General features: G+C 52.3%; 1 protein-coding gene across 7 annotated transcripts in view; it reads left to right on the top strand.

Annotated features, from left to right (window-relative positions):
* The window catches only part of ADCK1 (aarF domain containing kinase 1), a gene marked incomplete at its 5' end in the record, with an annotated part of 100,877 nt that overhangs the window by 33,003 nt on the left and 48,539 nt on the right, over window positions 1–19,335 (top strand). For 5 of the 7 annotated variants that reach the window (XM_079700517.1, XM_079700521.1, XM_079700518.1 and 2 more), the window contains one exon: window positions 387–590. The exons of the other annotated variants lie outside the window; for them this stretch is intronic. In XM_079700517.1, coding sequence (XP_079556643.1) covers window positions 387–590 — 204 coding nt within the window. The remainder of the gene's footprint in view (window positions 1–386; window positions 591–19,335) is intronic. 7 annotated transcript variants of the gene reach the window in all.

The following is a 19,335-nucleotide window of genomic DNA, read 5'->3' on the forward strand; positions in this document are numbered from 1 at the left end:
AATCAGAAGTAGATTAGAATTGGTTGAAAGCCTTGGATAAATGCTAGTTTCTGAGGGAGTGGGACTTGGACCAGGTAAGTTTTGAAGGAAAGGCGACCAGAAGCATCGGGCCATGTCAGGAGGCTGGTTGCAGTTTGAGATTGGAATTGACTGCCCTGGGTACCAGGAGACTGAAGGTGAATGACGGGGGGTGGTGGGGGTGGTGGGGGGTGGTGGGGGTGGTGGTAGTGGGGTGTGTGTGTGTGTGTGTGTGTGTGTGTGTGTGTGTACATACACTGGGGGGGTTGGTGAATCAGGGTTTCTGAGCAGGGGGTGCAGGAAAAGAGAAGAGCATCCAGTGGACAGTGAGCACTCACATCTCTCTGGCCCCGCCTGTCTTCCTGCAGGTGCACCTTCGCTCTGCCAGGCGCCTTTGCGAGCTCTGCTGTGCCAACCGGGGCACCTTCATCAAGGTGGGCCAGCACCTGGGGGCTCTGGACTACCTGCTGCCGGAGGAGTACACCAGCACGCTGAAGGTGCTACACAGCCAGGCCCCACAGAGCAGCATGCAGGAGGTCCGCCAGGTCATCCGAGAGGATCTGGGCAAAGAGGTACCCACTTCTGCCAGGGGGTGTGGGCTTCCGAAAAGGCCCCCGTAGAGTTCTCGCTGCTTGGCCCCAGGCCCTGGGGCTCCACCAGTGGCGTGGAGCCTACGCTTCGCAGAAGCTTTCAGTGTGAAAGCAGAGCGGTTAGAAGGAACGTGAGTGTCCCTCAGTATAAGATATTAGTTGGACCATATGAAATCGTTGATATTTAACTGTTTTTGACCTGTAACTTAATATGATTCATATGGTTGAATTTAATAATACCTATCAATTATTGAGGGTTTACTGCACGCTCACAGCTGCGCTGTTTCCCCCATGTTATCTCACTTAGTCCTCAGGGCAAACCTATGAGGTAGGTACCATCATTAGCCCCATTTTGCAGATGAGGGATGGAGACTTAGAGTGATCAGGTAGAGCATCCAGGGGGACTGTTAGTAAGTGATTCCACTGCACTGCTCTGTCAGTGAGCTGTCCTAATCATTCAGTGCTATGACTTTTCCAGAACGTCTCTGGGCCACTGCTTGATTACCTCTAGTGATAGGAAGCTTATTCTCTTACCTGCTGCTTAAGGTGGTCCATTCTATTATCACTCATCTCTAATTGTTATACATGCTTCCTCCTAAGGGCTAGACCTGCCTCCTCAAACTTTCCTGATCTTCATCCACCCCATGGAGCAAAAGAGAAAGGGGCTGAGGGCCCTTCCATACACAGTCCTGGTCACACTCCTTTGGACTCATGCCAGTGGCCTGCAGGATGTGTGGAACCCAGATTGCCACAGTGGTGTGGGTCCTTGCTAACCTGTTCTGCTCATCTTGATTCTGGGGATGGGGAGGGATTGGAGCAGCCGTCTGCAGGGTGCCGACTGGCCAATCAGGCCCAGCCTTACAAATTATGTGCTATAATTTCATGGTACCCCAGAGAACACTAATTAAAAAAAAACTTCTTTTCTCCCTTCACCTATTATTATTATTATTATTATTATTTTATTTTTTTGCGACAGGGGTCTCTGGTGGGGGGCGCCAAACCTCCCAGCCTGCCGCTCGTAACCTATTTCTGAATTGGGGTTTTGTTCTGAGGTTCGCAGGTAGAGGCGGGGGCCGCACGTCCCCTGTGGCGGTCGGCGTCCAGGTCTCCCTTCACCTATTTTTATATTTGAAATTCTCCTCTTAAAGAGAGAACCCTTTGGATCTAGAACTTTTCTGAGCAAAATAATCTTAAAGTCAAGCCTAGATCAGCTGATGCCTTTCCTGAGATTATTTTATTACCTTTGGTGCCTCCAAGTTTCCCCAAATAAAATCTTGAGCAGGACTTTCAAGGTCTACCCCATCCACTTTCAAGTTGCCATGGTCTCTGTCTGCCTGGAATCTCTTTACCCCATTCTCTCCCTGTCAGGTGATTCCTTGTGTTTCTAGGCCATCCGTCCATCTGTCTACCAAATGCTGGGCACTGTGCGAGGTGCCGTGTGTCCCGGCCAAATCCCAGCTCTCCTGTGAAATCTTCTCTGACCCTCTGCACAGCTTTGCTTCTGCTTGTGCCTCTCGTAGTTTGGTTAATTGTGTCTAGTTGGTTTCATGGTAAGTTGTAATGTCTGGGGATGAAGACCATGATGGTCCTTTTAATCCTATCTGCAGTTCCAGAATAGGATGTGGTATATCGTGGGCACCAGTGTTTGTTTAATGAACCAATGGCTGATAAGTGACAGTTTCCTTAGGCTACTGCGGACTAGGCGGAGAGTAGGGGCAGAGATTCATAAAGACCATGTTCCATGTTCTCTGGTCTGCGTGGAGCTGGCCCTGGCTGTCGGTGCCTTTCTGTAGAGCTGGTGTCTTGTGCCCGGCATCCAGCCAAAGGTGAACCACTCCCCACTGATAGCCTGGCCTGGGCTGGCCTCATTAACTGACTCTGGGGGGCCTGGGTCACGCAGGAGGTGAGCATAGAAACCTCTGTGGATTCCCTTCCTATCGAGGAGGAACATCTCCTCCAAGGGGACGGGGGTAAGATTGAGTGAAGCTTTAGGGCTGGTGTCAGGAGCAGACCACAGGCTGGGAAGAGCAGGGTTAGGATGCAGGGGCTGCAGGCAGAGGGGACGGGATTGGCATGGCACAGCCGTGTGTGCCTTTGCTTCTTGGCAAGACTGTTGGCCTCCTGCTTCCTACAGCATGAGGTGCACCCCCAAATTAAAACTAAATAAATCACTAAAACTAAATATAAAACTAAATAAATAATAACAGTGTGAAATGCATCATTGCTAGCACGTGGCAGCTCAGTGTGGGGGGCGGAGGCAAGGGAGGGAAGGCAGCAGATTAACCTTGGAGGCCGTCTCGTCTCTGGAGAGCCCGAGGGGGAGGCAAGAGCAGGGCAGTGGCTTCCTCTGAGCCACGGTGGAGCGAGATAGGAAGCTGGGGGTGTCAGCAGTCATGGTGTGCCCACCCAGCTGGCATGTCTGGGGTTGGAGGATGCTGCCTGCATCTTCAGGGTCTCTTCTCTAGGCCCCCTGGCCAAGTCCTCCTGAGCGTGGTGGCCCGTGGCTTCTGACCCACAGCTTGACTCGAGCCCTCTGAGAAAAGGAGGCTAATGTCAAGGTCATGGCTCAGAGGGGGTGTCCCTCACAGCTGGGAAGCTCAGAGACCTCTGGTTTCTTACCCGGCACTACAGGCGCACAAAGTCTTCCCTCACCCCTTCCTCCTCCTCCCTCCCGGGAAGATGGCATTTGTTCCCGGTGACACACTTTCTCAGCCTGTGGGTGGAGGGAGGGGAAAGGAGACGGGTGGGAAGCAGGGTAGGTGGGTGTGGGGCTGTGAGGGCGGGGAAAGTCACTCACTCTGCACTTCCCTCCTCCTCCTCCAGTGAAGTGTCCTGTGACACTTCTCGGGGAGCAGCCCTCCCCCCAGGAAGATGTTTGAGCCAGCCCCACCGATCCTGGGCTCCACGCCTGCCCTGGGGCCCTCCATTCCGTCCCTGGTTCCAGGAGCATGGTGAAAGGAAGGCGAGTCTGCCGTGCATCACCATCTTCTTTCTAGGGGTGAGTCCTTGTGTGGGCTCTGAGGTTACCTGGAGCTCAAAGACTGCATAGCTGCCCCTAGATCTCAGACTGAAGAGTGAGGAGAGGTGGCCAGAGGACCTCGAGGCCGGTGCGTCCCAGCTTGCACTGATTGGTTCCCTCTATGCTCTTAGGGGTCCCTCCCATCAGCAGAGGCCTTGTGGGGGTCACTAATATCCTCAGACTGATTCCTGTCCCAGGCAGATAGGGCTGGCCCTGAGGGGTATCCCCAGCATGGGGGATGAGGGTTAGGTGGCGGCTCTTCTGGATCCCATGATTTGCACTTGGTTCTGGATCAGTGCAAATCCCTGGACAGCAGCCAGTGCTGTCAGTGCAGAGGTGAGGGCAAGTGAAGGGGTACCATCCTGGCCTAGGGATTGGCCTGGGTAGGGAGTCGGGGGGACCGGGTAGCTAAGGGGATGGGACGAGACCTCAGATCTCCTGATCTTCTGGCCAGTGCTTTGTCTCTTATTAACAGAGCTTCTGTTTGGCAGAAATCCTCTGTAAATCACTTTTCTATGTGTCCATGTATCTGTGCCTTGGAAGTTTCTACTATTATTACCACAAAGAAACTTACTTTTTTCTTTTTCTTTTGAATGTTAGGCTTAAGTCCTGAAGGACAGGTCCTGGGAATCAGTCAGAAGTCAGAACTCTAGGAGGTGGGGTCATTTCTGCTGCTCCCAAAGTGACTTGGATCTGGAGTGGGTTGGAGATGGTCTCAGCCTTGGTCTCCTGACTGCCCTTGGGGCTGTGGGTCCAGGTGCAGTGCTGATCTCGACCAGCAGATGGCACCTGAGCTCGAGAGTCAGGGAGGGGTGTTGAAGACACGGTCCTTCCTTACAGAGGGGAGCCCCAGCAGCTGGCTGAGATTCAGATGATTTCTACTCCTGGGCATGGTCCATGCTGTGGAGGGAGCCTGGGCTGACACCTCTGACCCTGAATGGGGCAGACACAAGCCTAAGGTACGAGACTGTTGACCATCCTGGTCCCAAGGAGCTCTCGGCTGTGTGTTGGAGGACCTGGCAGGGTTCTTCACACTGACCACCAACCTATCCTTACGGCTTCCTCATTTGGAGTAGGAGTCCTCTAAGGCCCCCTTCAGGCTCTAACAGCATGCAGTTCTATGGTTCAACACGTTGTCCTTCATTTTTCCATTTCTTCTTTCTCTTTGTTGTCTAAGCAGCTTGAATTTAGTGAGAGAGGCACAGAGCTGGAAGCTGTGGCTGCAGCCAAAATGGGTAAGACCTCATTCTGGCCCCTGTAGTCTGGGGTCATCAAGAGGTACACTCATCACTGTAATACCTGGCCATGTAAGTGCCTGCGAGAGAGACAGAGACAGAGACAGAGACAGAGACAGAGAGAGAGAGAGAGAGAGATTATATTTGGGTGGATAGAAGCTTTCTGAAGCAGGTGGCATCTGACCCAGGATCTCAAAGATGGGTGGGATTGGAGGAGGTGGAGGTTGGAGGAGGGGATTACTGATGAATGAGGTGTGCCAAAGATGCAAGCAGTGGAAAGCATAAAGTACAGAGAGTGCACGGTGAATAGTCTTGTTGACTAGTATATGGGGTTCAAGCTGGTGGCCAGTGGAGCCGAGGTTGCACAGTTGGGGCTGAGGTTACATTGAGAGGGGCCTTTGAATGTTCTTTTCATAATGGGAGCCTGGAGGAGAGGAGGACTTGGAGAGGGGCCTGAGCAAAGAAGGACAGAGTGGAGTCGAATTTTCTTAGTAACATGGGAGATGAGGTCATCTCTTACAGGTGGGGAAGGTGGAGGCGGGAGGTTTGAGGTGGGCGGAGAGCTTGGGGGTAGGGGTTACAGTGGGACTTTGGAAGAGATGATAGAACCCTCAGCTGCAATGGGACAGTTATCCTTGGTCATAAACACATACACATATCTCTCCCCACCCCCCCAGCACATACAGACAAGTCCAATCTCCTTACAGTATATTTCAGTGAATGATCCAGTTTTGTTTATTGTCCCAGAACATAGTTATATCAGATCATGTTCTTTCCAACCCTTAAATTCTATGAAAAACCAAAGGAAATGAAGTTAGGGGCTGGATCAGAGCACAGAATACCTTTGTTAGGGGCAATGCTTGTGCTGGTATTGGGGTGCTGGGGTTTGGCTTCTGTGCTCTGAAAGATGTTTTATCCATCTTTTACCCCTGAGCTCCCACAGGGTGGGGATCTAGACTTCACCTTGTTTTGTAACTCCCCATAACTCCCAGGGACAAGGGCTCAGTGTTTTGATGGGCCATCTGACCAGAGTGGCTATGAGAATGCAGAAGAGAACCACTGTGATTCAGCTGGGAAAATGCACCCGTCATTGTTTCATACAAACCTACAGGCACGGGTGGAGGATGATGTTTCAGTTGTAAGCAAAGGTTCAGAAAAAGAGATAAAGAAGCTCTGCTCCCAGGAACATCATTCATCTCTCAAGCTTGGTGGGGGTGGCAGAGAGAAGGCACTGTTGACCTGAGGACCAGCGGAGGCAAAAGCAGAAGGCGGGGAGGTGAGGCAGGAACTCCTGGCCTGTGCAAGGGGTTCCTGGTGTGGGACCACTGGGTGGGGGCTGTGCAGAGACTGGAACAGGGGCTTGGATGGAGGCCTCGGGGCTGGGGGAGGGGACCGTAGGCTTGGAGAGTGAATGCCTGGCTCTGGGCTGAGCCATATCATTTCTGCATGCCTGCACACAGGACTTCTGCTGGCACACAGAGAATATTGTGAGAACTAGGAAACGGTGCCTGAGCTGGGCATCCCTTTCTCCAGGCGGTGACCACTCTACCAGGGCTGGATTTTTATTCTTCTATTAGGCAGGATTGGCCAGAGAAACAAGAGGCAGTAGGATACACATGTGTTCTTTTATCTAATAAATAGTGATTGATTGATTGATTTTAAGGAATTGGCTTATGCAGTTACGGAGGCTGGCAAGTCAGAAGTCTTCAGGGTGGGCCATTGGACTGGAGACCCAGGAAGAGCTGATGTGCATCTGCTGGCAGAATTTTCTCTTGCTTGGGGAGGTCAGTCTTGTTCAATTCAGGCCTTCAACTGATTGGATGAGGCCCACCCATATTAAGGAGGGCAGTCTGCTTTACTCAGAGTCTACTAATTTAAATATATATCTCGTCCCAAAACACCCTTACAGAAACATCAGAATAATGTTTGACCAGATTTCTGGGCACTGTGGCCCAGCCAAGCTGACACGTAAAATTAACCCTCATAGTTCCCCACGTGGCCCTTGGCTGGGCTTGCACATTTGTACCCTGGGTCCTGCTTTCACACGGCCCTTGAGCTTCTTTTTGAGCCTTGGAGGTGGGCAGGAGCCAGACTGCCTCTTGGTTTACTGGCTTTGTGACCTTGGACATGTTACGTATCTTCTCTGTCCCTCAGTTTCCTCATCAGTAAAATGGGGATAATAACAGTACCTGCCTCATAGGCTTGCTGCAGGGATTAAATGAATTAATGAATGTGGAGCATTTAGAGCAAGCCTGGCACAGAGCAGATGACCAGCAAAGGTTAGCTATTGTTTCTGTTTTGCGCTGGATGCTTCGTATGTGCAAGGAACCAATGTTCTGGGAGACTTTAAATGGTGGAGTTGGGTCTTTAACCAGGTTTTCTGATACAAGGTATGGTCCCAGATACTATTTTGCTAGAAGAATCGGCCTTTCTCTTCCCCTTCCTGATTGGTACCCAGCATTCCATCTAGTGGCCAACCCCTTCCCTCCCACAGTTAGAAACCTCGCACAGGCTGCCTTGGAGCCTGTCTCCTGGGCTTCTTGAGCACCACCCTCCCAACAGACCCCCACCTTGGGGGTGCTGGCAGCTCAGCGGACAGTTTCCTGAGGCCCATCAGCAGCACCTCCTGTGTACTGTTGGTCTGATTCCGTGGATGAGGTGGAGCCACAGGTGCCCAGGGCCATGAGTCGGCGGCTGCGCTGTGTCCAGGACCCACCGTGCCCTCCTCACTTGCAGGAAGGCAGCTGGACTCAACTTCCCTTGTCCGGGAGGAGGTGGGTATGGGATGTGCGCAGGGACGAACGTGCCCTGGGTTGGACTAGGGCTAGAGAAGAGCTTAGGACAGAGGTAAGAGGAGCCCCTCCTGCCCCCGGGGCTGGTTCCACCTGGCGACCCGCGGCTGGCAGAATACTTTCCTCCCTGATGACACATGCCTCCGTGCTCTCATGCTCCTTGCTGCCTTCTTTCCAATGCCGACCCAACTTCTCCCTGTCCGTCTCTTATTGTTCACACATATTTATGGAGCACTCCTCTGTGCCAGGTACCATGCCAGCCCCTGGGGGTCCCTGCCCGCCGCCGGGGGTCCCTGCCCTCTGGGGCTCCTGCCCTGTTCTCGCACACACTGGCAGGGGCCGGGCCAAGGTCAGCTCACCCTTTACCACCCCTGGGCTGCTCCACTGGTCTGCAGCTGAGGACCACCCTGAGGGCTTCAGCTGTCTGTAGAATTGCTTCTTTCGGTCTTCTTCTGGTGTTTGGTTTCTTTGTCTCCCCAGACAGCACCCCCTCCTCCCCAAGGCTACCGTGTGAGCATTCTGGGAATGGAACAGAAGGAGCTGGAATGCAGGGTGGAGTGGGTGGAGGGGATGGGGGGAGCTGACCACCCTCCCTCCTGACCTGGGCTCATCCAGCCTTCCCAGCAGCTCTCAATAAAAAATACATTTATATTAAAAACATAATGAAGAATAGAAAAACATTTTGCCCCCAATAATACTGAACTTCAAAAGGAGATTTTTATCAATTATGAGAGAGAGATTTTGGCCATAAAATGGTAATTTAACGAGTGGGAGATGGATGGCGGGAAGCGATCCTGTCAGCCGGGACGGATGGCGTGCCATTAGTCACTGGGCTAGAGACTGAGGCAGCCACACTGGCCCTTCCTCCCCAGGCCTCCTGGCCCGGCTCCACCTCAGGCCCACACCCCTCCGCAGGCCTCCTCTGGGGTGGGCGGGCACCCACGCCGGTCTCTGGGGCGCCTACCGTCCGATTCTTCTGTAGCTCCTGGGTGAACCTTACCCAGCCTGGGCCACGTCCCTCTCACGCCTGTGGAATGGAGGCCCCCGGAGAGCAACTCGAGCGCTGCCCCCCGCCCCCTGCTTTCTTTCCAGCCCCGTTGGCCTCTTACTCTTCACATACCTGCACCCTGGCTGCGCAGGGTTCTCCCATCAACCTGCATTTGTACCTCAGGCCTGTCCTCTCACGTCCCTCCTTTATTTCTCAGGCTCTTTATCATCCTTTGATAAAGGATGATGAACAATACCGTGCATGCGTGTGCACACACACACACACACACACAGTGAATGCCTGCCAGGTATCAGGCATTGCTTTAAAGCTTTCACATGGATCAACTCACTTTTCACTAGAACCCTCTGAGATGGATACTATTATTCCTTATTTTACAGATAGGAAACTGAGGTACAGTGTCTGGTGAAGTGGTCCCCCTGGACTCCCAGTCAGGATTAATGGCTCCTTTGCGCTTCCCCCGTTGCAGTTCTTTGTCGTGTTAGGATCGGTTGCTTTTCCATCTTGAGTCCCTGTGAGGCCTCGTGTGGGCTCTGTGCAGAGTAGGTGTTAGTAATGTGGTTGGGTTGACTTGTAGAACTACTTCAGATGCCCCTGTCCCCTTGAACAGGGCGGTCCTCTCACTTCAGCCTGGTCGTCTGGTCATCTCAGAGCTCGGTTTATGTTCTCAGGATGGCAAGTCTCTTCCCACCCATCTTGGGGTTTCCTCAAGGCTCTGTCCAGTGCTCGGCACACAAAAGATGCTTAATAATGGATTATAACACGCACTGAGACACTCCATCCAGCATAGGACATCGTGGTGTGGGGTTGTAGGGCCTGGGGTCCTTGGGGTGGCCAGCTCTGTGCCTGGCTCGGTACTGACCCCCTTGTTCCCTGGGACGTTCCCATATGAGCCTGTGGAGGGCTGTGCGAGGGTGCGTCTGGGGCTATCTAAACTACGGGCTGAGGGCCTTCCCTGGTGGTCCAGTGATTAAGACTTCGCCTTCCAATGCAGGGGGTGCAGGTTCCATCCCTGGTCAGAGAGCTAAGATCCCACATGCCTGGGTGGGGGCCAAAAAACCAAAACATAAAACAGAAGCAATATTGTAACAAGCTCAATAAAGACTTTAAAAATGGTCTGCATCAAAAAAGTCTAAAAAAAAAGTAAAATCAAAAAATAAACTACGGGCTGAGGCTCAGTCAGGGTCTGGCTTCTAGAAGGAGCAAAAGGATCATTTCTGAGGCAGCATGGCATGAAGGTTAATAAAATAGACTCTGAATTCAGAGGGCCTTGCACAAATCCCAAATGCTACCATATTCTAATTGTATCATGAGTTCTTTCTGAGCCCCAGTTTCCTCATCTGTAAACAAGAGTGGTAATAAAACCTCTGTATTCATAGGGCTGTGATGAGGATTGAAAGCTGAACCCGTCTAAAATGCAGCGCAGCGCATGGTGAATCCCAGTAGCTGTTAGCTGTGGTTGCCGTGTATAAGGTTGTGAGGAAGAACTGAAGCAATAAGGTGGGACCCTCAGATTATATCCAGCACGTCACCTGGTACTTGGATCTTCCTGGGGTTTGACAGACACTGGATCTTCTCGTTCAGCCCTCATCTTCCAGTGGCAGCTGCTTTAGACACAAGTTATCCAAGAGCGTCACTAACTCATGCGTTGTTAAGGGTTTAGAAATCATCTTGTTCGACCCCAGTTTTTCACAGGTGAGGAAACTGAGCCTCAGAGAGGAGAAGTAACTTGCCCAGGGTGGTACAGCTGCTTAGTGGTAGAAACAGGCCTAGAACCTGGGTCTCATGACTCCTGATCCAGGGCCAGTGCCCCTGGACTGTTCTGTTCAGGGCTGGAAGCTTAGCACCCAGAAGCAGAGGCCCCGCACAGGAAATGACGCCGGTCTTGCTCTCAACGAAACCTGGAGGGCCTCAGGTAGCTTCCCCCCTACTTGGGACCTTGTAGTTTCTTGTGGACTTTCAGGAAGCTGTATTTTCCTAAGTTCATCCCTCAAAGGGATGGATTCTCTTCTTCGTATCCTTCTATCCGTCCTTGTCTGTGCTTTGGGGAGATGATACCCATGCGCTTACCGGTTCACCTTTGGCCCACAGGCCATGCCTGGGGTTCTCCCCTTCTCTGGGATCTGTCCTGCAGGGTGGTGCCCGAACCCTCTGCTTAGCTGCTGTGTCTGGGCTGTTCCGTGGAGAAAGAAAGGGCCTCAGCTCAGGGTGGTCTCACTCACCGACTCAGGAAGGTTGGGGTGACCACTTGCTGCTTTGCTCACTCAGAAAATACAGGTTTGTTGAGCAGCTGATAGGTTCTTACCTCTGTGCCCACGCTGTGGTGGATACAGAAAATGTCAAAGCCACGTCACTCCCTCCCACCGTCCCCCTCCCACCCCAAAGCCAGGCAGACAAAACAATACACAGAGGGAGTAATTAGAGAACAATCAAGGCCTCACCTGTGGGGCTGATGAAGGAAAAGTTTGGGGGAAGTTCAGAAGGGGGTTCTTGGAGGAGGTGGGCCTTGAGCTGGGCCTTAGAGGATGAGTAAGATTTAAGGAGAGAAAATACGACAGCACATGAGGCCGGGCAGTGTGGTGGCGAGGGCTGACCACAGCTTGTTTTGTGCCAAGAGCAGACCAGTGGGGTTGGAATGACAGGGAACTTTGTTGGGGTGTATTAGTTTGCTGTTGTAACAAAGTACCACACATTGGGTGACTTATACAACAGAACTCTATTGTCTTGTAGTTCTGATGGCTGGAAGTCCAAGATCCAGGTGTCGGCAGGGATGGTTCACCTGAGGGCTGTCGGGGAGAATCTGTTCCCTGCCTTTCCCCTCGCTTCTGGTGTTTGGAAGCCAATCTTTGGTGTTCCTTGGCTTGTAGAAGCATCACCCTGATCTCTGCCTTTGCTCTCACCTGGCGTTCTCCCTGTGTGTGTGTGCACGTGTGTGTGTATCTGTCTCTGTGTCTGAATTGCCCCTTTTCATAAACACGGTCATGTTGGATTAGGGGTCCCACCCTATGCCAGCATGACCTCATCTTAACTAATTACACCTGCAAGGACACTGTTTCCAAATAAGTGCATGTTCTAAGTACTGGGGGTTAGGACTTCAACACCTGCGTATTCAGAGGACACACATCAACCCATAACAGATGGGTGCATTGGCTCTTTTGTGGTTGTGAGGATCAGAACCCCAACTTGATCTAGCTGAAGCAAAAAGGCAGATGTCTTGTCTAATGTAACCACATCTTAGGAAGGCTTGGGGGGTAGTTGAGCCTTTGGGGAGCTCTTCCCGGACTCTTCTGTCTGTCTCTCCACTTCTTCCTGCAGGTCAGCTTCATTCATGTTCCCTCCATGACCACCTGGCGCCGGCAGCTCTCAGCCTCACCTCTTTCCGTCTGTGGCCCCAGGAGGAATTCCCCCCACCGCTCGAGTTGCATTTTATAAAATAAAGTGTCCCCCTTCTTCCCCCCAGTTCATGTCTGTCTGGAACCTGAGACTGAAATAAGGTTTTTGCAGGTGTAATTAGGCAACTTAAGATGAGTTTACACTGGATTAGGGTGGTCCCCAGTGGCTGGTGTCCTTATAAGAAGACCATGTGACAATGGAAGCAGAGAGCTGAGTGATGTAACCATAAACTGAGGAACTCTGAAGATTGCTGGCAGCCAGCAGAAACTAAGAAGACGCAAGGAAGCCTTCTCCCTTAGAACCTTCAGAGGGAATGCAGGCTTGCCAACACCTTGACTGCAGATGAGCTGAGCTTTTGGAACTGTGAGACAATGAATTTCTGTTCTTTTAAGCCCCCCCAGTTAGTGGTAATTTGGTGTGGTAGCCCTAATTAGCAAATACAGTTGTCTGTTCCATACGGACCAATCACTGTGGTCGGAGGAGGTGGGGTCTGTAAGATAATTACCCCCCTCATTTAAACCCCAAGGTTTAGAATTGGGGTCGGGTGGGAAGCAGCAAGGCAGAAGAAGGCATAAAGATGCGTAAGGCCAACAGAACCGGAGATGTTCATGTCAGCGGATGATAATGTTAGTTTCTTTTTATTTGGTACTTGCTATGTAGTACACATTGGCAGGATGTTTTACAGATATTGTTTCTAACCCTTAACAATAATTCTGCAAGTGTGACAGATTTTGCCGTTCCAATTTTCCATATGAGGAAGCAGAGACCCTGAGAGGTTAAGTAACAGCCACAGTCACATAGCTAAAGGAAGCAGAGCCAGGCTTCGAACTCTGTCGCCTAAGGCCTTGCCCTCCTGCATTCCAGCTGCTAGCCCTGAGGAGGGACTGGTTCCCGGAGGGCGTTAGAGTGGACATAAGTGTTGGGCCTTGATGTGTAGGCTTTAGGGGGTGACCACAGGCCCCAGGAAGTAATGTTAAGTCAAATCAGCTAATAGTGTGTGTGTGTGCGTGCGTGCGTACGTGTGTGCAAGCTCCCGTGACTGATGGAAAAAGACATTTCGGGCAGAGTTAGCCAACACTGCAGGATGGATGGAGGGGCCCCAGGCAGGAGCTGCAGGAAGGGGCTCTTTCCATCATCCACATCTGGCAGAGGTGAACTCTCCCTACAGAGCCTTTTTTAGCTGTCTCCTGGGGCTTGGGCAGGGCCAGTTTCTTCTCTCGCCATCCCCCTGGAGCTCCGAGCAAGTGTCCCGAGCTGGGCAGTGAGTCAGGAGGCTACAAGCCAGAGGATGAATGTCACGGTCACTGCCCTTGAAGGAGCTGGCCGGACAGCTGACCCCATGCCCTCTGGGGCTGCTGGAGGGACTGCAGGGTCCTCATCTTCTCCTTGAATGAAACTGTGGCCTCTCCTCCCCTTCCCAGGGAGAAAGGGTGGGTCTCCACTTGCACCCCTCAGGGCTGGGGTTGGTGGCGTGGGCCGGCTGGATGCGCTCGCAGTGGTTTCTGTCTCCATGTGAGCCAAGCAGTTGTCTTTACTGGTGATGGCTGGTGGAGAAGCGAGGATCTGGAGGAGTCCCAGGTTCTGCCCCATCCTACAGTGCACATAATTGCCAGCCTTGGCCCAGTGCTCATGGCGTGAGAGGTGCTCATACTAGTTGGGGGTTCCCAGAAGATGACTCCAAGAAAAGAGTTCCAGTGCAAGTGGGTTTTTTTTTTTTTGCGGTACGTGGGCCTCTCACTGTTGTGGCCTCTCGCATTGTGCAGCTGTGTACAGGCTCTGGACATGCAGGCTCAGCGGCCATGGCTCACGGGCCCAGCCGCTCCGCGGCATGTGGGATCCTCCCAGACCGGGGCACGAACCCGTGTCCCCTGCATCGGCAGGCGGACTCCCAACCACTGCGCCACCAGGGAAGCCCTTGCAAGTGGTTTTGTGGGAAGCTCAGGGTCTTCCAGTAGGAAGTGGGAATGTGGTCCAGGGAAGAGAAGTCAGCCGGTGGCTGTGTGCTCTTAAACCAGCTGCACCAGTGGGTGAATGAAGGTTCATGCTGTGGGGAGACTGGGAAACGGTGCTCAACAGTCACCTTAGAATCATCCCACTCAACAGCCAAGGGAGAAGGTAGGGTGTTTATACACCAGCTTTCTAACTTCCTGAGTGATGGCTGCTCCAGCGGGCTGTTAATTCCTGCAGGTTTGGAGGAGGAGTCCTCAGGCACAGATGAGAATTGCAAATCAGGCCAGAGAAGGAGGAAAGATCTGAGGGAATGGGGGGACACTGGCAAACTTTGCAGGCATCATCTCCTGTAATTCTCACAGCTGCCCTATGAGGGGAAGTACTATTATTATTCCCATTTTATAGAGGAGCAAACCAAGACCAGAGAGGTTGAGTCACATGCTTGAGGTCACACAGAGAGTACCAGGCAGAGTCAGGAGCAGAAGCCAGGGCTGACTGCAGAATCCAAGCTCCTAACCACTGCGTTCCCTTGTTCTCTAAGGACCCCTGTGCTTTTCACAAGGTTTCGTACCTCTGGCATTTGATGGATTCTCCCAGCATTCCTGAGTGGGAGGCGGGACAGGCAGATGGGGAACCTGGCAGGTCAAGGAACTGAATGTTTATTAAGTGTTTTCTCCTTCCCTAGCACGTGTTAGGTGTTTTCAAACACAGGGTCTCATTTAGTCCTCACAACAGCTCAGCGAGGTAGGTATCCCTTTCCCCATTTTTTCCAGATGTAGAAACTGAGATTCAGAGACGCTAAGTAACTTACTCAGTATCACACAGCAGGACAGTGGCTCAACTGGGAACTGAACCTTAGTGTTGTCTGACTCCAGAGACCCACACCCTTCATGGAGGCGAGGGCCTGGTTCAAGGCCGCGCTGATGGGCCTGTGGGACCCAGTCTGCCTCTGAGGGCCATGCTCTTTCCTCTGACCTCACCGCAGTCTTCCCTCTTGCCTTCAGCCCTGAGCTGGCCCTGGGCCTATGTTGCCTCGAGAGCCAATCAGATGGTAGCTGAGGAGGTGCTCTAAGGAGCCTGCAGGGAGGTCATCAGTCTCTGCTCTCCATCTCACCTCTGGACACACCCTGTGTGTGTGCAGGCAGGGGCTGGTGATGGGGGAGTGGGCTGCTCCCCCACGGACTTCTCCAGGGAGGGGCCCCCCACTGCCCCCCCTCGCCGTCTACCTGATGCTGCTCCTCGGCAGCAGAGGGAGGCAAGCCCTCCACGTCCGCCTGATTTATGTTCATCGTTGAAACAATAATGTTTAACCTGGAAAGGGCTAATCAATTTTTTATGCTGATTATGAATAGGCCAGCTGTGCCTGCTTCTTTATTCATGCAGCTTTAGGAACAAGCCCATGTCCCAGGCCAGGCTCCCTTGGTGATTTCTGCTGTAGGGGGCCCAGCTTCAAGGAGTGGTGCCTTGGGTGCCTGGCCTGTGCCACTTTGGAGGTGACTCCGTGTGTGTGTGTGTGTGTGTGTGTGTGTGAGTGTGTGAGACCAGAGAGGGTAAGCTGACTCCAGGTGGAGAACCGGATATAGTGTGCATGGGTGCATGTGTGTCTGTGTAGAGGGTGGGATGGGCTGGGGAACAATTAGGGGAGCGTTGGATGGAAGATCAGTGACACAGGGTCATAGAAGTGGGAGGGCGATCAAGGATCAAGTACCCTGACGCCTCCTTTTACAGGTGAGGAATTAAGACCCAGAAAAGGTGAAGCAACTTCCCTAAGGTCACGCTGCTGGTTGGTGGCAGGGGTGGGGTTAGACCCCCCTACTCGGAGGACAGAACACTTTCCACAGCAGTACGAGCAGGGCAGAGTCAGAGAAAGGTACTGTGTGGGCTGCTCTTCTCGAGTTATTGACATCATACAACTCTGACATCTCGGAGGAGCTTGTATTTTAGGTACAGAATGAGCTGTAGATGTAACTTAATGAGAGGTTAAGACAGGCTGAGAGAAAGTTCTCTGAAGTTTGGGCTACAGTTTTCAGGTGTTCTTGGAATCAGTGAATAGGATCTTAGGGAGGGGTGAATTAGGACACTCTCTGAAGGAGGAGAAACCGGAGTGGGACTTCAGTGCTGTAAGAGGAGAACGAGCAGAAAGGCCTGGAGAGGGCCTTGGGGCAGGTGGAGTGGCATGAGCTGACGGGCAGAGACAGGGCTGAGGATCTGAATCTGAGCCAGACCAGGGAGCCTGTACCTCTGGGCCTGGGTGGTGTGGCTGCCCCACAGTCTGGGGTCCCGTGTGTGGACCCTCCACCTCCCTTCCAGGACATCACCAATCTTTTGCTGATTCATTTATTGGCTCAGCAGATGTTTACTGAGCTCTGCTGTGCGGGCGCCGGGGGTTCTGTGCATGAACAAACTGCCGTCGTGGTGCTCGTGATCCAGTTGTGGGGATGGCAGATGCTAAACAAGCGATCAGGAAAGTGAAAATCTAATGACACTTGTGATAAATGCCACGAGAGAGGAGGAGTGCTCTGAGTGTGGGGCTGGGTGGCCTTTCTGAGGACGTGAGGACTAAGCTGAGGCCTGAGGGTAATTAGCACAGAGAACAGAATGCAGAGGCCTCAGGGTGGGGAAGACAGTGGATCTGTCTGGGGGCAGAAAAAGGGTGGTAGTGGCTGGACAGAGAGACACCCTGGAAGGTGAGGCTGGAGAGGTGCTGGGCCCATTCGGGAGAGCCGAGGTTGGCACTGACCGGCTCCCTGCAGAGGACGGCGCAGTCCAGGCTGCAGGCTTGCAGGGGATCGGGGGGAACTGGGCGACCAGTTACAAGGCTCCTGTGGTCGTCCAGGCAAGAGGTGATGGTGACTTGGACGAGGCGTGGACAGACGTGCTTTGGAGGCTGAATCAACAGGACTCAAGGATGAATCACATGGGGAGGGGCCAGGGAGAGGGAGGTGCCACAGTGGCCTCCTGGGGTTCTGACCACAGCACTGGAGGGGACGGTGAGGAGAGTGTGTTAGGAGGTCAGCCTGCAAGCAGTTTGGGGAAGGGTCTTTCTACAGGGCTGGGGTTTGCACAGTGGCCCCCTCTCTCCTTAGTGGTCAGAGAAGGCCGGAGAGTCCACATGGGTCTGAGTAATTTGGGGTTCAGCATTGAGAGGCTGGGGTCCAGCACTGGGTTTCTGGTTTCCAGATATTAAAAAAGTACCCTGATCTGACGTGAGCTCTAGGGCCGTGTGTGTGTGTGTGTGTGTGTGTGTGTGTGTATAACGGATTTTGTAGAAGGAGAAGCTGTTACTTCAACAGCCGGAACAGCTTCGGCACATTAACTATTTCATCAGCATTGTGATGAGGGGTCTCTCATGGGCCCCCACTGCTCCTCCCACCTTTGGTGTGTGAGCCGATGGCAGGTAGTTCTGCGTGAGGACTGAAGCTCCTTGGGAAGAGGGGAAGATGCCGTTTCAGCCAAGCGGGTATTAGGGTTTGGCCTGGGGGCTGGGAAGGAATGACATGTAGGGGGCAGCTGGGGGAGCAAGTGAGGACAGGACTGGCTCTAGGTGTGCCACCTGGCACAGCAGAGCTGGAAGCAGTTGTGTGCCCTTCCTGTTTCCACATCTCAGGGTTTGCACTTGACCTGTGTTTCCCCCCACTGCCAGTGCAGCCCCTTGTCACATTCCCCAGCTTTCTAGCCCTGCCTCTGTCCTGGGAAATGCAGCAAAACAATAAAAACCGACTTGTACTGAGAGTGTTACACTAATGCTCTATTTCAGGGCCTATTTTAGGTTCCTATTGCTGCTGTAACGAATTACCACAAATTTAGTGGCTTAAAACAACACACGTTCATTATCTTATTGTCCTGTGGGTCAGAAGCCCTGAAATTCAGGTGCTGGCTGCTGCGTTCCTTCTGGAGGCTCTGTGGGAGAATCTCTTTGCCTTTGCCAGCGTCTAGAGGCTGCCTGCATTCCTTTGCTTGTGGCCCCTTCCTCCATCTTCAAAGCCATCAGCATAGCTTCTTAAAATTTTTCTCTCTCTCTTGTCCTTTCACCTCTGTTTCCGTTGTCATATCTCTGCTCTGACGCTGACCCTCCTGCCTCCCTTTTATAAGGACCCTTGTGGTTCCATTGGGCCTACCTGGGAATTCAGGATACTCTCCTCATCTTGAGAGTCTTACCTTCATCACACCTTTGGGGATTGGGATATAGACATCTTTAGGGGGCCATTTTTCTGCCTACCACAGGGCCAGATGGTAAATATTTTAGGTTTTGCAGGCTACACACTCTGTTGCAACTACTTAATTCTGCCGTTGCAGGATGAGAGTGGCCATAGACAATAAGTAATGAATGGGCATGCTGTGTCCCAATAAAACTTTATTCATGGTCATGGAAATTGAATTTCACGTAATTTTCACATGTCACAAAATATTATTAATTTTGATTTTTCTCTCTTAAAAATGTAAAAAAGTATTCTTTGCTGTGGGCTACAGAAAAGCAGGCAGTGGCCTGGATTGGCCCATGGGCTATAGTTTCCTGGCCCCCTGCTGTAGACGCATAATATCCTTTAAGCTTTAGAACTCTCCTACCAATGGGTATTATTATCACTCCCATTTGCAGAACGTTAGTGCAGCTAAGCGGTTTGCCCAAGGCCACTTGGCTATATGTTGGCAGATGGGGTTAGCCAGGAATGTGCGTGGTTTTCCCCAAATGTGAGCTTTATCTTCCCCATAGATCCAGCAAGTCTGGGTTTACCTCCCTCTAAAATTCCTGGGCACTGCTGCTGTCACATGCAAAGTAAGTCCGGGAAACTTCTTATTGGATGGAACACGCTCAGGTGTTATAGAAAGATCGCAAGGGCTTTGGTATGCGAACCCTCTTGTTTGGGGCTCTGAGGCATAGGAACATAGCTTGGGCTCATTTGCTGTGTGTCATTTTGCCACCTCCCAAAGGCTAAGGAAGTCTGTCCTGACAGCAAATGGTGCCGCTCTAAGCAAAGAATGCTTAGGCTTTAGTTTTTCCCTTCCTATATTTTTGGGTGTAGGAACATCTGAAGGTTGTTGGGAGAAGGCCTTTGGGGTTTTGTGAGGGTGAGCCCATCTGGTTTTAGAAGTATGAATGCGAGTCACTATGGCCAGGCTTTCTCCGCCGTGGGCATGAGCTGTGGATGAGGACCCTCCTCCTCAACCAGGGGAAGACCCGGGGACCCCAAGTGGGCCTGGATTCCAGGTTGGGAGTTGGTGGTCATCTTCTCTCTGGCTCTCTGCTGTCTCCATAACTTATTCCCCTTATTCATGGTTCACACAGGCTGTCCCCTCTGCCTGGAAGGCTCCTCTTTCCTTTCTTCAGCTAGTT

The sequence above is a fragment of the Hyperoodon ampullatus genome, assembly GCF_949752795.1.
Source record: "Hyperoodon ampullatus genome assembly, chromosome: 3".
NCBI classification, from domain to species: Eukaryota; Metazoa; Chordata; class Mammalia; order Artiodactyla; family Ziphiidae; genus Hyperoodon; species Hyperoodon ampullatus.